General features: G+C 39.0%; 1 protein-coding gene and 1 long non-coding RNA gene across 2 annotated transcripts in view; one reads left to right on the top strand and one right to left on the bottom strand.

Moving 5' to 3' along the window:
• Window positions 1-19,727, top strand: part of LOC106112663 (uncharacterized) — an 87,760-nt gene that overhangs the window by 34,921 nt on the left and 33,112 nt on the right. The gene's annotated exons all lie outside the window — the stretch shown is intronic.
• LOC101914530 (protein-glutamine gamma-glutamyltransferase 6) lies at window positions 215-18,765 on the bottom strand. The gene is made up of 14 exons (XM_027790136.2): window positions 17,921-18,765; window positions 16,839-16,953; window positions 14,311-14,484; window positions 13,870-14,109; window positions 9,446-9,564; window positions 8,553-8,681; window positions 8,210-8,390; window positions 7,824-7,959; window positions 6,222-6,325; window positions 5,886-6,128; window positions 4,175-4,492; window positions 3,099-3,262; window positions 2,184-2,308; window positions 215-1,292 (listed from the first exon to the last, which is right to left on the bottom strand). The coding sequence occupies exons 2-14, from the start codon at window positions 16,843-16,845 to the stop codon at window positions 1,142-1,144; spliced, it is 2,091 nt and encodes a 696-aa protein (XP_027645937.2). The 5' UTR covers window positions 16,846-16,953; window positions 17,921-18,765; the 3' UTR covers window positions 215-1,141.

Raw genomic sequence — 19,727 nt, 5'->3', positions numbered from 1 at the left:
GATATCTTTTATCTGGTGGGTGATAATGTCCATATTGAACTCCTGACAGCTCTGTGGTTCAGAATTTTGGCCTTAATGATTTTGCTTTAAACATTTTATAAGTCAGAAAGCAAATCTAAATCTTCAGGCTTAGCAGAGCTGTCTGTACACCAATAGCGGCTTGCCCTAACCCTGGCCAGGTGGTTACTGTGCCCTAGCAGTCACTAGCTTTCATAGTAGTCCCTGGAGAGTCTACCTTGCGGGGAGTGATGGAGAAGCCCTGAGGCTACCTGAAAGCACATTTCAGGTGAGAGCTGGTACCTGGTGTTGTTAGGGTTGGAAGCCTGCAAAAGGCAAATGTTGTGACAGAGGTGGGCACTAGGGGCTGCCTATGGATGAGTTACATTGGGAAGGTTTGAAGACAAATGTGTCCCTTGTCTCCGGTGACCTTACACTGGTGGGCAAGAAGCATTAGTTAGCTTGTGTGGCCGGACTTCTGTATTAATGCAAGATTCTCCCCATGCTTTGTGGTACTTGGGACTCTGTCATGTTACACAGGAATTAAGTTACTGATTTGAATACATGCCCATGTTGCCTGGTCACAGGCTGCAGAGATATTGTCATGGACCCCAAATGTTGCTTTTTTCCTCCCCATTCACAGCACTGTAGGTGTCACAAAATGCAGAAATTACATGAACAATGGAGGAAATGTTCTGCTTCTTAGGTAAGAAGCTTATGAAATTATGGAAAAAGAACTTTCCTTAATCTTGTGATTTCTCATGATATTTCCATGGAATGTACAAATCATTACAAAAGAATAGTTATATGAATAATTTTTTTTTATTGCTGACAATTAGAATGTGGTTGAGAAGAGACTGTATTGTCTGATGGAAAGGTCAAAACCAGGAGCTTAACACAATGAGATCTGATAAAACAGTGAAACTATTTCTACAAGGAAGAGGCTTCATTTTTCTAGATAAGAGGACACAAAAAGGAATACAATTAGAGACTAAATAATTAAGCACCGAGAAAGCAGGAGACTTGACTCTATTGCAATGTAAGAGGTCACCATTTTTTGTGGAAAGTTTCTTGTTGTCATCTCTCTCCTAGAGGAGAATGTCTTGCTGTGTTAATGCTGAAATGGGAGATTGATTCCATCACATTATGCAGGTGCTACTGCAATGGTTACAAATCCCTTAACATGTGAAAATTTGTCACAAGAGAAGTCTACTTGCAGTTGTAAGGGCCCAGTCCTGCGAGGAGTGAATTCAAAATAAATTTTTGATCTCTCCCTCGGTGCCAGTTGTGCCAGACTGAAGAAAAAAAAAAAAAGGAAGAAAAAAATAATTTTTCAGGCTTGCATTGTCTGTCTTTGAGATTTCCAAGAAGCAGAACTGCATGATACCTGGGGCATCAAAAGTTACTTGAGACTGAGCCTTGGTTTTTAATAATTACTTAGGGTTTGAAGCTTTGGGTAGACTAAGAAATAAGAAAAAGAGTACCAGCTTCATCTACTCTTGAATAGACTGATGGAAGTGAGAAGCCCTTCATGTTAGGGCTGGGTACAAGCTTGGATAGTCAACACAAACTTGGAATAGGAAAACCATGATGTCAAAGGTCAGTGTTCTGTCTGATGCCTGCTTGTTTCGTATCCATTGAAGCTTTAGGAAATACGAACTATTCAACACTGAGTTAATCCATAAAGCAGCAGAGTCCAGAAGAAAAGAAAAAACTGATAGAACATTTGGATCTTTTGAAAAGGTATGATTTTTCTCATACTTTAAAGGTGAATAGAACAACTTCTTGTTTTGCCTGAAATGAGGGGAGCTAAGGCGGTGTCTTATTTGTTTGCTTTAGCTCAGGCTTATTTTCGTAGTACTAGGGTACTGTATATAAAAATAGAAACACAAAGCCAAGCTGTAGAAGGAATATCAGAGAGACAAAAGAATTTGACACACCCATTTGCCTTCCCAGGAAAGAAGAATGTTAGTAGTTTTTAAGTTGTTAAAGAAGTTTCTATGTGGAAAAACTCCACGACTGAGAAATCATAGTATCTCAATATGTATTTGGTGGTATTTCTATTTTCATACATAGAAAATATGAAAAAGACAATTCAACCATGATGATTTTTTTTCTTATTGAGAAACTATACATGCTATTGCTCATGTTAGAAGCACTGAGTAAAAGCTACAGGTTTCACTTACTGTATCTTGACTTGCTGATTCATCAAAGTCACTAGCATTACACAGCGGTTCACAGGTTCCGGGAGGGGATTGGCATATGAGATCTCTAGAGTAACAGCTTTGTTCACTACAACCCGCCGAGGAATCTGAATGACAAAGACACATTTCTGATTATTCACTGTTTTACATTTTCCCTGTACGTTTCATGAACATTTTCATTAACATGGAGTCAGACTTCAGTCAAACTGTAAGCACAAAATCTCTCATACTTGTAGATGAATGAGATAGTGGTAGGAGCAGTGAAATTTAACTGACAGCTAGTATGCCTTTCCTAATACTTGAAGCTGGATTTGGTTTAGCTAAATGCTGCATACAGCTTGACAGCAGTATTTTGTGCACAATTTCAGTGAAATACAGACACATCTCATTAAACCTGTCTGATCTTTGGCTTGCTGAGTGGCTTTTTTCTTTTTCTTTCCCCCCTCCCCCCCCCGCCCCTTCCCCCTTTTCTTTTTTTCCCCACATCCTTGATTACAGTGTTGAAATCATATAAACTGGCTCTAACATAGATTAGAATTAAGGGTTTAAGTCTGTATTTTAGGAGTAGGCAAAGTTGTTTAAAGGCAACACATGCACTTGCCAATAACTAGAATACAAATGAAATGTAAGTCAGTCACGTAAGCATAAAGCAGCAGCAAGTGACAGGGAAAGAAAGAAACAGCTGTTCTGAAGACTAGGGGACAGATTCAAGCAAAGATTCAAAATCAGTCTCCTATGCCTACTTTCTCAATTTAAGCAGGCAGAATTTTAGAGCAACGTCTGAAAATGCAGCCTAAATTAATGCATTAATCCCCATTCTCATCTTAAGATCTGAGCTCCAGAAAGACTCTGTAGTTCCTTCCGTCTGTTCAGGACATCAGGGAGAGAATTGTTTACCTTAATGATAATGTTTGTGTCTTCTAAAGTGATAGTCTTCTCCACCAGCAACTTTGCCCCGTGCATGTTCATGACTCCACACAAAGCAGTGACTTGGATCCTTTTGTCAGTAGTCAGATATTTTCCATAATAAGAATAAGGGATCTTTAACCGGATGTGTTTCCCTGGAATTCAGACATATATTTAGGAACTGTTACATTCTGAAAGAATGCTAAAGAAAAGAGTTATTTTGAGGGGGTTTTATATTATTGAGGAGAACAGAAGATAAGGTGGCTGAAGTCTGTTTATATTTCTTCCTTGTGAGACCACTGGTTGAATATTTCCCTCTTCTGATAATCCTGTTCTACTTTAACTCATTCGACCCTTGCAGTTTTGAATAGAGGATTTTGGCCTGAAACCGAGAGAACCCACTCATCTGTCTTCCAGCAGATTCCTGTCCCTTTGTATTTCTTGTATTTGGAGCTCTAACCATTTTTATCTGTTCCCTCCTTACATCCTACTTGTTTTACCTTGGTCAAGAAGGAAGTTTGTGCCAAGTTTCACAGAGATCCTTTTCACATGACCTGGTCTCATTGTACACCTACCACTTTTCTGCTGTGTACGGGAAAACCTTTATCACCTGGGGGTGAAAAAGATCTCTGTAACAGTTTTAATAGCCTTGATTCTTGAAGGGAGACAGGGAGCCTCACTGTAACTTCTAACTTTTGCCCTAGTTACTTTCTGCTGAAGTGTTGCCTGCTTAGTGCCAGAAAGCATACATCAGACTTCTTATTTAAGAATGTGTTCCTAAAAATGGAATAATCGCCGCACACGCACAATGTGTATACACACACATATAATGTTACTTCTAGAGCTATAATATAAATGTAGCCTAACATTTCATGAGACTTTCAATTCCTGATTGAACTACTGAAAGTTTTCAGAGGGGGGGGGGAAAGATAATTTTAAAATGTAGCCATAAAAAAGAGATGGAACAAGTAGAGGCTGATATAGATGTGATACTGATGTTTCCTCCTTTCCTTGTTTTCATGTGGCTAAGAGGGCTATATTGGCTCCTTAGAGACATTAAAGGTTACCTTGTTTAGAACCAAGATCCACAGAAGTGGTTGCCTTCAGGATCTCTGTCACTGTTCTCCTTGTGTACAGGATGGTGGACGCACTCACATCTACCTTCACGGTCTTGCGATCAAAAGATAGGTTATTGAGAATTAAGATCAGGTTAATGTCTTTGCCAAACACTGGAGGTTCAGCTAGCTTGAGTTTCCCAGAGATCCCAGGGTTTCTAATTGTCTCTGAAGATCTTTCATCTGGAGATTCTGTGTGGCCTTCTGTGATGTTTGATCCAAATATCTTGGTCAAGGCCTTTCTATAAACTCGTCTTTCCTCAGAAGAACCTAGTTGAAGGACAGAACCAAGTAAAATTCATACTTTTGTTGCCATTGCATCTTCTTGTGTACGGGCTTTCAGAATGACATAGGATGTCAGCTTTGCATCGCCTAGAAATATGCGCTACCTAAAAGTTCCTCATATTTTTATTAGGCCTATGTTCAGGTTTTTCACACGAAAGTGAGAAACAAACTGTACTAAGCTGAAATAAGTCATTAAAGTCATTAAAATGAAATATGAGGCATTTGTATTTGTTTAGGATGCAAGATTTATTTTTCTTTGGTCAGAACATGCAGTAGTGTGGTCAGTGTTACTTTGCTAAATGATGATAACCAGCCTCTGTATTGAATATGGTTGCACTAAAATCTTGAGGAGTAAAGGATTGAAATATGGCCACTGATTCTGAATGGCAAACTTTTTTTTAAAGTGAAATACATCTTACTCCTTTTTTTAAGTAATTAAATGATTATATGAAATATGTAACCCTAAATTAAAAAAAAAAAAGATGGAAAGGCATAGTTACCAAGTATTTGAGGGGATATAAAAATATTCCTGCAAACATATGGTTATGCAGTTCTTAACCTTTGCTTCTTTGTTTTCCAAAGTACAAATGATTGGCATTTAGTCCCTTTACTATTCCCTAGTAGTTTTGTTTCCAGAATGCAATAATGTGGAGACTGAGTCCACTGGGAGTGCAAACATAACAACTGAATGGCTGGGTAGCTGATGTCCTGTTTGTGTCAGAACAGGAGCACAAAAATGCTGAACTCAGTGGATTTATACAGCCAGAGAAGGAGGCTGAGTGAGTTGCTCCTCTTGGAAACAGGATGTAATCAAAAGGAAAGATAAGGAGTTTTAATGGACACAGCAGGAGAGAACCCGAGAGAGTCTGAGCATGAGGTCATATGGGAGATGGATGTCTAGTGTTAAGAGGACTGGGGTTTAAAGTTTTGTATGAGTGGTTTGATTGCTGCTGCACTCCCTCTGCCAGATATGATGAAAAACTAGTATTTCTTAATCTGTAACTTCCCATAGTACAGACCTGTGCACAGTTTGTGATACACAACGGACTCAGTTTTAAGACTTTTTGGTATAATAGCTTGAGGGTTTCTCTGCCCTGGGTAGTGAAACATACTTTATAGCCCTGTTTTGTGTATATGTTACATTTTGCAAATGTGTGTAAGGGACTAAAGTCTATTTTGTATTGTGTCTTAATAAGGAAACTACTAAATACACAAAACCATAAATATAATACACATTGTATTAAGAAAGTAGTCTGAGAACACTGGCAGAAATGTTTTCTGAAGGAAGGGGAGAGAGATCCTTAAACAAAACAGGTTACCCATCCTAGCTTTCTAGCACCAAGAATTCAGTAGGAGATAGTTGTGATAATTCCTTTACCTTCTGGATATTTGTAATTATAGGTGATATCCACACGGGAATTGCTGTCCACAGCTTTGGTGCTGATAAACCTGCCGATTATTTCAGTATCACAATAAACTCTTTTCTTACTTCCATCCTTGTATACAATCCATCTGTTGCAATCAGCATTCACCTCTGTATATACAAATAAGGTGTCATAGTCCAAGTCTACATCACCTTCTTTGATGGCTATGACAGATGCAGGGCCACACTGAAATAATCCTAAAACAAGGTGGGAAAAGAAGGTCAAACTTTATCAGTAGTGCTCAATTTGGAAAATGAATATTAAATCATGCTAAGAATTTACATTGCTACCTCTGCTTTGTTCTTGTGGAGTTGCATCCAAAACCTGCCATCCATTGTATGATGTTCCCAGGTCTGGGCGAACGAACCAGCTTTCATTCCAGACATGATAATCCCTGGAGACAAAAACAATGTCTAGAAAGCATAGTAATAGAGAGTCATAAAAACTTCCAATTTGAAAAGAGTAGGGAATTTTGGTTTTTAAAGATTCTCTAAGATGTGACACAAGCTGTCTAGTTACAAAAACTCACTACTTTCAAAGGATAGATTTAATGCCTGCTTTTGAGGTGTAGACCTCGGTGTGGGGAGGGAGAGAACATAAATATAAGCAGTTTGCTTTGGAAGCAGTGTGAGCTATAAGTGAAAGACTTAAGCCTTGGGTATAGGCAAGACTCAGTGATCGAGTTTGGTAACCTTTAAATGTGGGAAATGCTTTGTTTAAATAAAAACTTTCAATAGCTCTACTGGGTCAGATAAAATGCTCATGAAGACCAATAGTCCATCTGTAATGGTGTGCAACAGCAGATGTTTAGAAAAAAAGAACAGCCCATGAAGAGAATGACCCTCTACACTCTACAATTTCTCACAGTTAGAGAATCAGGGACTTTCTGAATTAGTCATTACACTGAGACCACTGGGTTTTATGGTCCTCAGTCATCCAGTGGTAATGAGTTCCACAGACTCCAAAAGGAAAGGATAGCACTGAAGAGATTGATAAAGTGCAGGTCATAGGAGGACCTAGAAAAGATTTGTTGAATTTTGTTCAGAGGCTAATACTTCTAAGGAAGTTAATAGATTAAAAACTTCTCATATCCTTCAGCCACATACTCAGTGAAGGGAAGCAACTAGGTAAAGATGATACTTTTGGTGAAGCCTGGTGTGCAGTTGGGCCTAGTTCACTTCCTTAAAAGTGAAGTAGCTGCGGAGTAAAGATTTTAAAACTGGAGGGGATCTAAAGTATAAAATGGTATTATTTAAAAGAATATCATGTTTCTTTGGCTACTCAAATTTTGGGGTTTGATTGACGATCATGCATCACACACAGTTTACAGCACTGGACTACAATGTCAAATAACGAAGTCTGGAGAGCGTTTGGATTGTTCTCTTTTCTTCAGCTACAAAGGGAAGATCTAGCTAAAGGAGTACTGGAAAACTTCTTGGGGAGGCTGGGAGGCCCCCATCTATAGGGGGGATGATGGGCCCAGCTGAGAAAATGGTCCACAGGTTTTGGATGTGTGATGAAAGAAAGCTATGGCAGCAGTAAACCAGTTAAGAGCATGGAAGGTTCACAGCTGTGTTGTGAGGAACAGACTGGTTAGGTGTCAATAATTAACAGAACTTTGGGAACTTGTACATTGTCAATGGAAGCATACTTCTTAAAGTTGCAATTCCTTTGTGGTCAGGCACTGCAAAATATTGGGCAGGTTGGTGGTTTAAAGTAGTATCTCAAAACCATGAAGTATGTGTTCTTTCCAAAGGGATGTCTGGTGCATTAATTTAGATATTTGTATTAAATTTTGTTCACTTAGTTGCTTTTGTACCGCTAGTGTTCATGTTTAAGTCTCATAAATCCTTTCTCTAATTATTGGTGAGATGCAAAAAAATTATATTTACCATGTGGAATCCTTGCCGATATTAAGACTCTTTCCAGAGCTGTCATAGTACTTATCGATACTCAGATTTCTATCCACATCGTGGGCAGAGTTAAAATTTGAAACCAAACGAGTTGGAATCCCCAAGCACCTCAGAACTGAAATACATAAAAAAAAAAAAAAAAATGCACAGAGAGCTTTAGTTCAATGAGTACAAGTATCTGAGAAACAAAGTTGTCTAAATATTTTGTGATCCTTCAGCATTTGTAGTCTTCAGAGCACTGTTCTTTTTGTAGAATTAATTGCTTTGTAGCTTTGATAAAACCAGAGGTCACAAATGTCTCTATTTCACCACAGTCTTAAAGCTTACCTGTACACATCACATTCACCACAGTCTTTAAAGCTTACCTGTACACATCACACCTGCAAAAACCCAGCACTGGCCATACTGAACAGGTTTGTAGTTGTCCTGACGCCATTTCTGGAGGATTACCATGCTGCCATCCCATCTGGATGGATTCTCATGTGAATTGAAACTTCCTTGCCACTTTCCTAGCAGAACACCATTATCGTTATCATTTCCGTTGATCTAAAAACAGGCCAATGGACAGAATGCACAAAATCAATTGTGTGTAATGCACCATATCTAGCTAATTATATTGCTTAAGGTGCAGATGGCTGAGTTCCAGTGGTATAACTAATGCTTTCTGCTGAAGCATGTGGAATCCAGATTAAGTTGTTTATTTCTTACCATAGAACTGATTACTCGGCCCACATATTTAGGATCTCCTCTTCGGGATACATCAATGGCTGGGTCCTGACGATAGTACAGGCTCAGATCAAGCATGGTGAGACAGATGTTTAGAATGTGATCTTGAAACTGTGATCAGAAAAGATGTTTAAGAAAATAAGTTTCACAAACAGAATTAGAGGAGATTCTACTGCAGTTCCTCTTTTCAAAGATACTCCAGCCCAAAGGTAACAGGGACGGTGAGGCACAAAGACAGTAGTGTGCAGTTCACACTGCAATATTGGTTAAAGACAGGGCTAACTAAATAAAGCAAAATCTGGCAGGATGCCTTCTGCCATCAGAAGAGATGGCTGCAGTAAAACTAAAACTGCCAAGCTCATTCTGACTGCAATTATTAGATTCACTTGACTTATATCCCTGGAAACATTCAAGGTCAGGCTTGATGGGACTTTGATCAGCCTGATCTAGTTGAGGATCTCCCTGCTCATTGCAGGGAGGTCAGACTAAATGAACTTTAAAGGTCCCTTCCAACCCAAACCATTCTACATCAACATCAGTTCTGGCCCATTGTAACTGCATTACAAAAATAGTGGGTGTGTTTGAGCCGTACAAGTATATTGTTACTTGTACTCTGGATGCTTTGGTCACAATGAGGTCCACGCTTGTACCTTGAGCTTCAAGCCCATACATAATTCAGTCCTGTTGCAGTGCTGTACTAAGCCATCTCTCACACCAAAGCCTATTAGGCACACGGTGAACAAACTACATGTAAGGCTAGCCCAGTTTGCTGAGTTTTCATTTAAATAGGCATACCTGTCAGAGGGGCAAATAATGATATGAGAAAATGCTGGTGGAGACAGAGTAAGAGCCCAAATGAATTTCTTATGGCTTACCTGTCCATAGTACCATCCTCTTGCTTCAATGTACTTTGCATTGCCCACAAAGATTATTCCATTTTCATTTAGAACATATTCTTGTCTCTCATTTTCATTAGCCATGTAGACATCATCACCTGAAAACCAGGTTGGACATGCTTTTACACTTAAAGCTGAGAATACTAGCAACCTTTCAAAAGCATTTTTATGTTTATTTAGCAAGGAGAAAACTACTATTTGGAAAAAGCATTTTTATAGCTCCCTGAATATGTTCAGTTCAGTGAAAATGCCTGCTATTGTATATGGTGGAGGAGCAGGGCATAAATCCATGTTATATTACTTTCACTTTTTTTCCCTAATTTTAGTGTAGCCTTGGTGTATTTTCTAAGTGTCCCCTATTTTTACATTGTGTTTATGTGAGGAAGACAGAGAAAAGTCCGGGCTAGCTCACTGGGGTTTTCTGCCTTTTCAAGGTACTTAAAAGTAGAATAGACATTTGAAAAGAATCACACTGATTTTTTTTTTTTTCCCTCCTGTTTTCCAGTTGTGTTCATCTAGTTTTAAGATTCCCAAATACAGATCTTAACATTCCTGACAGCACTCTGGATCAGGCAAGTAATTAGGGTAGCCTGCTGAAGCATTCAGTTTTATTTCATTGTTACTCATTGGTTTCCATAGTCTATGGCACAGTATGTAGCTGCTATGAAAGCACTGGCTTCCCCCAGATACTTTGGTTGATCGCTTTTGGTAGCAATGTCTACTTAGCTCTGTTTAAATTTATAATGCTTACATTTTCTGTATGTAACATTTTAATTTTAATTTTCTGAAAGCTTCCGGATTTCAGAAAATGCACATAAAAATCAGCTTTTGAGTCAACTTCTTTACGTTCCTATAGGAACTTCCCATCTTTCCCTTACTGCAAATAAAAGATTGTATAATTTCTTTTTAAAACTATATCACATGATATAAGTCTCTGTTTGTGGTGGCTGTCCACACTTTTTTTTTTATCATGTCATTGTTGATTCCCAAGCTTTTGGGTCAGCATTGCCCTGGAGAGCTGTGTGTGGTTCCAGGTGCTGTGCTTCAAGGTGTAGACCAGTTGGAAAGAGTGAGAGGAGCACTCTTGAAATGCTCAATCTTGAAAATATAACTTATGAAGAAAATAAAACTTATGAATTAACTCAGAATTACTTAAAAATAGAAAAAAATGAGGGTGAGGAATGGGACAAGCACAGTAATTATTCTAGACTTTCTTGTGAAGAGGATGGGGCGGGGGGAAGGAAATCTGTTGGTGTCTGTTGTTATGTAGGATGAGAAGTTACATGCTGAAATCAAAGCGAAAATATTTGGTTAGTTAATAGGAAAAAAATTGTAACAGAAAAGCTAGTGTTTTATTGGAGTGAATTGTTGGAGGAAGTACTGAAACTTCTCTAATGGTAATTGATCATTAAGAAGGAATTCAGTGTCTGTCAGGAATGACGTAAGTGCTAAACTGAACCTGCCTTAGAGCATGGTGTGGGACTAGATAACTTCCTAAGATCCTTCTTGCCCTATGAATTTATGATTCTGAGCAATCTAAACGTCCTTCTATAATCACTTGAACATCCTTCTTTTAAGGTTTATATGCTCTCAATTATAATGTACTAGAGCCAGTTCTTTTGATAAGTATACTTGGACTACTAGGGTATTCCTACTGATAACTTGAGCAAGATTAACATTAATTTAAAAACAGGAGGAAAACACCCACAACAAATCTCCTCCTGTCAAGTATGACTAAATAGGAACAACGCCTTCTTCTGTTAGTCTCAGCATACAAGTAGAAAAAAGACCCTACAATCAGCCATGACAGTTCAATTTTTGGACAGTTATAGAAAGACAGACCACTATAGATCTAGTCCTTTACTAATTAATTCCTTTTAATAAAAAACCCGAAGTTGTTATATATTCTGTCCTCTCATTCTGAAGTTAAAGTTTATCCTGGCATAGTGAGAAACAAGCAGGATATACATTTCTATTGATAGTTTTTAATCAATACTTACGTACACTTTCTAACATAGATATACTTCTAGTAATTTCTTCATATAAGCTTTGCCACAGAAAGAAGTGACAAGTCTCAGACATCTAGGGAAAAAGATAGTTCCTACAAAACTCTCCTTCATATCCTTTTATCCTCTAAAACTTTAGAACTGATGTGTTCACTTGTGAGCTATAGATTAGCAGTGCATGACTTCTCGTTTAATTCAGGACTGCAACTCTTTATTCTAGTAGTTAACTGTACATTCCTTCAGTAGTATTAAGACATAATGCATTATTATCAGAGGCTGGCTTGCAAGTATCTTGAAGTCTCTTAAGTACATTAAAAGAGAAAACTATTAATGTTAAAGCATCACTTTTTGTTTTATCCACAGGTTTGAAGCAAGTATATTAGTGAATTAATAAGCTTATTGGTTTTCACCATTATAGTAATATCAGTATTTTCTCTGACCAAATCCCATATTTATTTCAGATATACAACCTGTGAAACTAACTGCTTTCAGCTTGTTGAACTAGAAATTTTCTCTTGTCCAAAAGGCTTTTCATGTTATCATAGTAACCCTTCACTGAACATGTTCTAATTCCTAATTCCTATTCAGGAAAGATTAAATGAAAGAAAATTCCAAATTGAGATCTCATCACCTCATATGATGGCATTAATACTTACATCTGGGTAACTGTTTCCTCTTATGCAGTTTAAGATTGCATTTGCCTTTTTCAGGACCATTTCACTTTCATTCTCATTCTGCGATTAACGAGAACTTTCACATTCTTCATGATTTCCAACTGGCAAGTCTGGCATTGAAACTGTTATTTCTCCTTAAACACGTGTCCTTTTTTTTTTTTTTTGTATTAGTATATCTTATCCCTTCTCAACTGCTTCAGTCTCTAGCATCAACCAGTTATTTCTATGTGGTATCCCAGCCCATCTGTGTATGGACAGTGGTGCTTAATGTCAGCATATCAAAGTCAGTAATGAACCATTTAATCAGAGCGGGGTTTTTTTTCAGGTAACACTTAAGGATCCACTAGTAGCTCTTCTCCAACCCAGTGCTTTTCATTTCATCTCTAGTCCTGACTGTTTCCTTGTAAGTAGTTCTTTGCTGCTACTACAGTTTATGAATTAATCCTTGTCTTTTCTAATTTAATGAATAATGTCCCATGTGGAATCATATCTGCACACCAGATCTGCCATTTATCCTTTGCTGAGAAAATAAATTTTGTATTTCCTTTCTGCTATGACACTTATTATAGTGGTAACATACCCTCAAACTGAATCTATTCCTGTTTGTCAGGATCAGGGAGCTATTCCACTCTGCAAGAAGCTTATTCAACAGCATCCTGCTTTAAGGATACTTTGGCAGTGGTCACTGCATCATCTGACAATGTTTTCTGCAAAATCGTAAGTTCTAAACTGGAATGGCACAGCTTATTATTATTATATTATTATTCATCTGAGAATAATTTGTCTGGTCTTATGAGTACCACTGCTGCACTGGTCAAATATTTCAGTCCCTGCAGTGTGGCTTCCAACAATTAGAAGTTATACCACAAGTGATCTTTCGGGGGGTTCTGGGAAGGTTTTCCCCTCAGGACTGTCTATGCAGAGACAGTCTGAGATTCCTGAACAGCTTAAATTATTTCTGTCTTCCAAGACACACTGAGCTAATTAGAAGATTTTTTCATCTTGGCTCTTGACACATTCGTTAGTGGCCCTTGACTAACATATGGTCACAGAAGAAAATAGCGGATGATTCTGGTTACTTTTCTTTTATAAGCTGTTTAGTCACTTAGTTGGCTAAGAGCTCCCTTAAATCTAGAGTGGTATATTTTAAGGCTAATCTAGGTTTCTAGACTGTTGCATATTTGCAAAATCTGAGATTAGGAATTTGCATTTCTCATGCAACTTGCTGAGGCTGCAGAAATAAAAAAAATGGAGCAGCAAGAGATGTTCCTCTTCAATCCGTGACGAAAGACATGGGAAATGCCCATCTTCTTCATACTAGCCCTCTATCAGCTTCTAAAAAGTTAGTTGAGCTATTGTCTTTGCAGTTAACATCTGCAAGAGCAGTCTTGCTTTGATTTAAGTGCACATCAAGGACATTACTTTACGCTTGCTTTGAGTTCTGAGAAGTACATGCACTTCTGAAAATCTGTCAGCCTTTGTCTACAGAAAGCGGTCTGCTCACTCCTGAAGAGTCTGTGATATCACCCCGTATAACACATTTCATTAGGATAATAGGGAAGGAAGGGAGGGTGTGACACCGGCTTTTTAGGTTGTAAAACATATCTCTGAACAGATAGCTGCTGGCAACCCAAAGAGAGTGAGCTTGACAGAGCAAGCTCACTGTGCAGATATGAAAGCAAATAGGTCAGTTATGTTCAAGGGCAAAAGCAATGGTACCTACCTGGGCACCAAGGGTTGAAGAGTAACACAAACTGCCCCAGGAATCTGGAGAAGATCTTGTTCCCTGAGGTTACCTGGAGGATTAGATTGTATCGTCCAATGACAGCATTGGCTGGGCTGGATATTGTAAAGTTCGTATAACCGGACTCACTGGGTCCTTGGACAGCACTCCAGCCACTTGCCCCCCTCTGAGAGAGGGGAAATACAGCCTTTGTACGATGAGATTCTGAGGGGGCTGGTCCTGGTAGAAAGAAGGGGTAATTGGTTTCCATTCTAGAGTGGTTTCAATATTAACCTCACACTTGAAATGAGCACGTGGGGTGGGGGCAGGCATTAAAAATAAATAAAGAAAAATTGCATCCTTAATTAAAATAAGGGAAGAGCTACAAGGGATGAAGTTTACAGTTCTGTGACAACATGGATTAAGCTAAGGGGGTGTTACCTATTTCAGTGACAAATGCTAGGCTCTCCCCAGCCTGCTGTGGTCTGTTGAAGTACAGGGTAATAGTGAAGGCTTGTCCTCGCCTCACAGTCAACTCAGTGTTGGCATATCTGTCAGTATGGTGTGTGCCTGCATTTAGTGATGGCTGCCAGCTGATATGTGTTGGTGTCAGATCTGTAAAACAGAAGAAAAGTCATAAAGAAGCAGCCAGCATGGAAAGAAACCATTTGCTGGTAAGTGGCATGATGAGGTAGCTAAAAGCAGTTATCCTTTACTGGAGGAAGGACAGCTAAAAAGCAGATGCTCCATTAAATTGATTAAGTATAGTGGTTAATAATAGAAATTTTTGCTTGGGTTTTGTTATGGGGCTGTCACACTGAGGACTTGTATACTGTTTTATCGCTGGACTTTGAAAAAAAATTTTCAGGTGCAAATCGGTGTCACTTCACTGTCAGCACCAAATAAAGTGGCTGGTAGCCCCTTTACATTTTCAGCATCTATATTTTTAGGATCCCAGAAATGGCTATTGAGACACCTTACTTTTCCTGCTTACATCCTGATGCCATTTGGTCTAGAGTAGGAAAAGATGTGTAGTGAGAGATCTTATATGAATGAGGCTGGAAAATTCCTGCTATGAAGACAGGCTGAGAGAGTTGGGGTTGTTCAGCCTGGAGAAGAGACTGCTCTGGGGAGACCTTAGAATAGCTTCCAGTACCTGAAGGGACCTACAAGAAAGCTGGACTAGGGCTTTTTACAAGACCTGTAGTGATAGGACAAGGGAGAATGGCTTTAAGTTGGAAGAGGGTAGATTTAATTAGATATTGGGAAGAAATTATTTACTGGGAGGGTGGCCAGACACTGGCAGGGGTTGCCCAGAGAAGCTGTGGATGCCCCATCCCTGGAAGTGTTCAAGGCCGGGTCAGATTGGGCTTTGAGCAACCTGGTCTAGTAGAAAATGGGCTGGAACTAGATGATCTCTAAGGTCCCTTCCAATCCCAACCATTCTATGAACAAAAATATTTAAAGATATAAGTTGGAGATTTTGACAAAGAAATCAATTTGACTGAATTTAGCTCTGTCCAAAGTGACAACTGAACCATTGGGATTCCTGTTTTAGTAGGCACTACCTTCATGTCCTAGAAGAGTTCTGATGACTTACAGTGTGCTTGGAGTTCTCAGATACCACATGTCCTCCTGCACACGTACTATTATGATCTGTGGTTTAAAGCCCATGAAGTGGCTCTTGCTACCTTAAATGCTAAACTATCTTTTTGACAAAGAAGTATGTATATGATCTTCCTTGCATGATTATTTTCCCTTCTACAGTTCTTATTTTATTGTCACGCTCAAACTTGAGCGGTTATGCTGTCTTTGGGAGCTCTGAGAGGCACTGTCCTCTGTGTTTGTAACTACATGAGATTCCACAGAGTATACCTGGAGCATTGTGTTGTTTTGGCAAATGCTCAGGGCAGGTACCTTGGTGAAGATTCTTCCAAATCACTTTTATAAGTGCCGGCATCGTAAATGCAATAACGTTGGTGGGGGGGGAGGAGGGACAGGATGGGAGGACATTACCACCACCATTTTAAAGGGCATTCAAAGGAAAACAGTAACAACAAAAAAAAAGAGTGGAATGGAAATGATGGATTAAGGCCTATGGCACCATGCACTACTACGGTAGGGATCTTCAAAGAAGCTTCCAAGTCCATCTCATACCATATAGCATAGCAATGAAATACTAAGTCAGATCTGAAACAACATAGATGTATATTAATCTACAATTTATATAAAATCTTTGCAGTAAAAGTGAATCTGACTTATGCAAAAAGTGCTATAATTAAATGCAATGAAAAATAATTTTTTTTTGGTCATCTAAGACCACAAAGTAGTAATGTGAGTAAGCACTGATGGGCTGAAAAAGGGAATCTTTAGCGTGATTGTCTGGGACAACAGTAAACTGTGGTAGGCTGCTGCTTTACCTGCAAAGCAACATTTTAAAAACTAGTTTGAAAAAATGTTTGTTTCATCATTAAATAAGAGAACCCAGCTTTGAAGCTGCCTAGTTCAATAATAATCTTCATTCTAAAATTTAAAAAGCAGAGATATTGTCATTACTGTTTTCCTGCGGTAAGGTTTTAATGCATCTTTGAATTCCTATCTATTAGCTCCATGCTCACAGCTCCATTAGGATGGATTACACTTACTTGTTAATACAAAGCATAACACATCTCTGAAGTAGCATTTAAAAAATAAAGTGTTTAGATGGAGTTTTGCATGGTGCCTTTTGAAGTAAGGGGAATTTCTTTCCTCCCCACCCTGCCCCCAAATATGATCTGCTTAGCAAAAATTATTCTCAAATAGGTTTTAAGAATAACAACAATAAAACTGAAAATGAAGTGCAAGAACAAATAACAGAAGATTTTCTTTATAGGTATCAGCTCCATTTTCTTATCTAGAGCATGTATCTTAAGGAAACAGTCCTCGATAAAGTACCTGCTAAAGAGAAACAAATGATGTGTAGAACTCACCTGCCATCCCCTCAGCTTACAAGAATTGCATACAACTTCTACTTTGTTCTTCAAGAATGTCCAAGTCACATTAGTCATAAAAAGAAAAACCCCAGCAATCTTTTTGTGCTCTCAGCTGAAATTTGAGAGAAGGGAGAGGTACTTAGCAGTAGTTATTAATACCTGTAGACTTGTCAAACAAATTAACTAGTTCCTATAATACATGTATGCCTAATGCCAATGCTTCTACTCAATGTGGGTGTAATTATGGGAGGAGATACCAAAATTATTTACTCAGAGGAAATGCATTCTCTTGAATCCCAAGACAAGAACAACTTCCTACAAAGGATAATGGGTGTGCCATGAATAAGTTATCTTTAAGGATGAGGAAATGGGGAGTATGGTGGGATGTAAAAGCCGTATGAAGGAAAAAGAAGCATTTCCTGATTACTTAACTTCCTGATTGGTTAACACTACTTCTGGTTTTGTTCAACAGCTGTGAGTTGGCTTTAGAGGTTTTTTTGGGGGTCTCAGGTTATCTCCAGTACACCCAAACTTATGTGAAATTATAAGCTCCCACCAGAAACAAATGTCTGTTTACCTGTTAGGTTAGCCAGCTCCATACTACCATTTCATCAAAAGTTTTATTTCAAAAAGACCCCCCAAACTGAGTAGTTTGTCAGTGCAAGCTCTAAGCCTGTCTATCTTCACAACTATGAATATATTTAATTTTATTTTTCTACACTCACTTAACAGTGTACAGGTAATGAATTTTCATGGTTGCGGAGAGGAATGTATCTGTTTAAGATTCTGCAATTCTACTGATCATGATTTAACACTCAGTAAAAACTTAAAAAAAATAGTCTGAATTTTAAGTTACGAAGAAAAAAAAAAAGACTGAAAGAACCTGAAATTAAGCTCCAACAGCTGTTTCTAAGGCTGATTTTACCAAAAAAAAATGCCGCCTTTCACCTTTTTGATAAACTTCTGTTTGATACCATGAAGACTAAAAGAGTACTTACTTATAGCCCCGTTCTGAAAGAAAACACTAAAACTTTGCACACTTGACAACAGTATATCTGGTGTGGTGTATCTCCACTTACATTATAATCCAGAGGTCTGTCCTTCCTCTTGGAATTTTCCAGGATGTTCAGGCTGTCAAAACTTGTTCCAGGAATCTCCTCAAATGGATTTGATTGCCTTTCAGAGTTAACTTCAGTTGCTCTTTTTCTCTTCCTTAATTCATATTCCTTGGAAACCATAAGAGCCACAAGCCTCTGATGTTACCTGATCTTCACACACAGCCCTAGTGACAAACCGCATCGACCAGTTCTTAAGTTCAGGTGTTCAGTACTTATAGTGATTGCTTCAGATGTTACACATTGCTCCCACTGGAGCATGACTATTTCCTTTCTTCTTCCTTGCTAGTCTCATAAGTAATTAAATCTCAAGCACTTTTTCTGTCTTGGCTGCAACCACCTCCTTTACCTCTGTATGACACGCCCACAGTGGTCACCAAGCCACCAGAACCTCTCACTCAGGCTGGCCTACATCCCAAACTGGCATCTACCACTACACAGGTTCACCACAGCAAAGCATCAGCAGCTGCTTTTGTAATCCCTTTGGAATGCAGTGGTCATGGCTCCTAAGTGACTAATGACTTAACATTGTTGCAGGTGTTTTTCCTAGCTCAATTCCACCCACCCATCATCCAAAATGGTTCAAAATATTTTGTTCCTCCTTTTCCCTTGTTTTGGAGCCTTGAAATTGCAGTGCAGTTTGCTAACTTTCCAAGAAAAACATACTCTCTTATTTAATTCATCTCCTTGTGCATTGTTCAAGTATTGCACTGTCATCCTCAGGATAACCATATTGCACCTGGCACTTCTTGCTAGTCTTTACTAGCAAGAGATCAGTGTAACTTCTGCAAAAAATGTTGCAAAATCCCTTCTGCGAGTCTGTATGCAAGCAGGCACATGTTTACTTGGACACGTTAACTTCATGTGCATGTGAAGCGTTGCAGAAGGGTGTTGCCTTTCTTTTAATTCCCCTAGAGGTCCAGTTTACAAGATTCTCCTTTCTGCTAGTGCAGTTCACTTGACTTTGGCATAGGTTGGTTGTTTTCACGCATACAGGAGATGTGAAAAGAAGTCATGAAATGTATATGCACTTTCTATATCCAAGGCTGTGCTTGAGCTTGAACTTCTTACTGTTTGGTCTATGTGATGAGAGCTCTTGGCTCTGGTGAGCCTTGAACATCAGGAGAAAAAGAGAAGGTGCTACTGTGCGTTGCTTGTACAGCCTCTCTGCAGTGCATCTCATCGTATGTCTAGTACGGTCTCATACTGACAGCATGTGACTGGCAGTGGAGGGCGAGGTGGCCACAAGTGCCCTCCGAAAACAATTTTGCCGGCTGCAAGAACCAAAGCAATTTATAGCCAATCTGGACTGGGGCTGCCCCTGTAATGAGGAGTCCCTACAGCGAGTCACAGGTACGCTGTGTTGTGTGGTGGAATGGGGGTTCAAAGCCTGCTTCAGGCACTAAAACCTTGTTGGCTTCCTGGCCCAGCAGGCCAAAGTATAATAGAGCAGTAGCTTGGCTTTCCATTCACTTCATCTACACAGACTTGTTTCCAGTCAGAGATTGACTTACTGTTGTACAATTATTGGCCATAAACCAAGTCACTCAGTGGGCTCCACCTAGTTCACTTGTTCCTGGAACCCAGTGTGTGGCCCATACCTTATCCTCCCATAAATGGTTTAGGTAAGCTTTACTGAATTTGAACTCTGAAAGATGACTCCCTGGCACACAATCTTATAGTGAAGAATTCCTAACTCTACTGAAGTTAAAATATCCTTAGACTTACGATTACTCTCCCTTTGGTTCCCAAAGATGACTTTCAGCAAGTG

The sequence above is a fragment of the Falco peregrinus genome, chromosome 9 (genome assembly GCF_023634155.1).
Source record: "Falco peregrinus isolate bFalPer1 chromosome 9, bFalPer1.pri, whole genome shotgun sequence".
Lineage (NCBI taxonomy): Eukaryota > Metazoa > Chordata > Aves > Falconiformes > Falconidae > Falco > Falco peregrinus.
The sequence above is the reverse complement of the archived record's forward strand: the minus strand, read 5'-3'. Positions and strand labels throughout refer to the sequence as shown.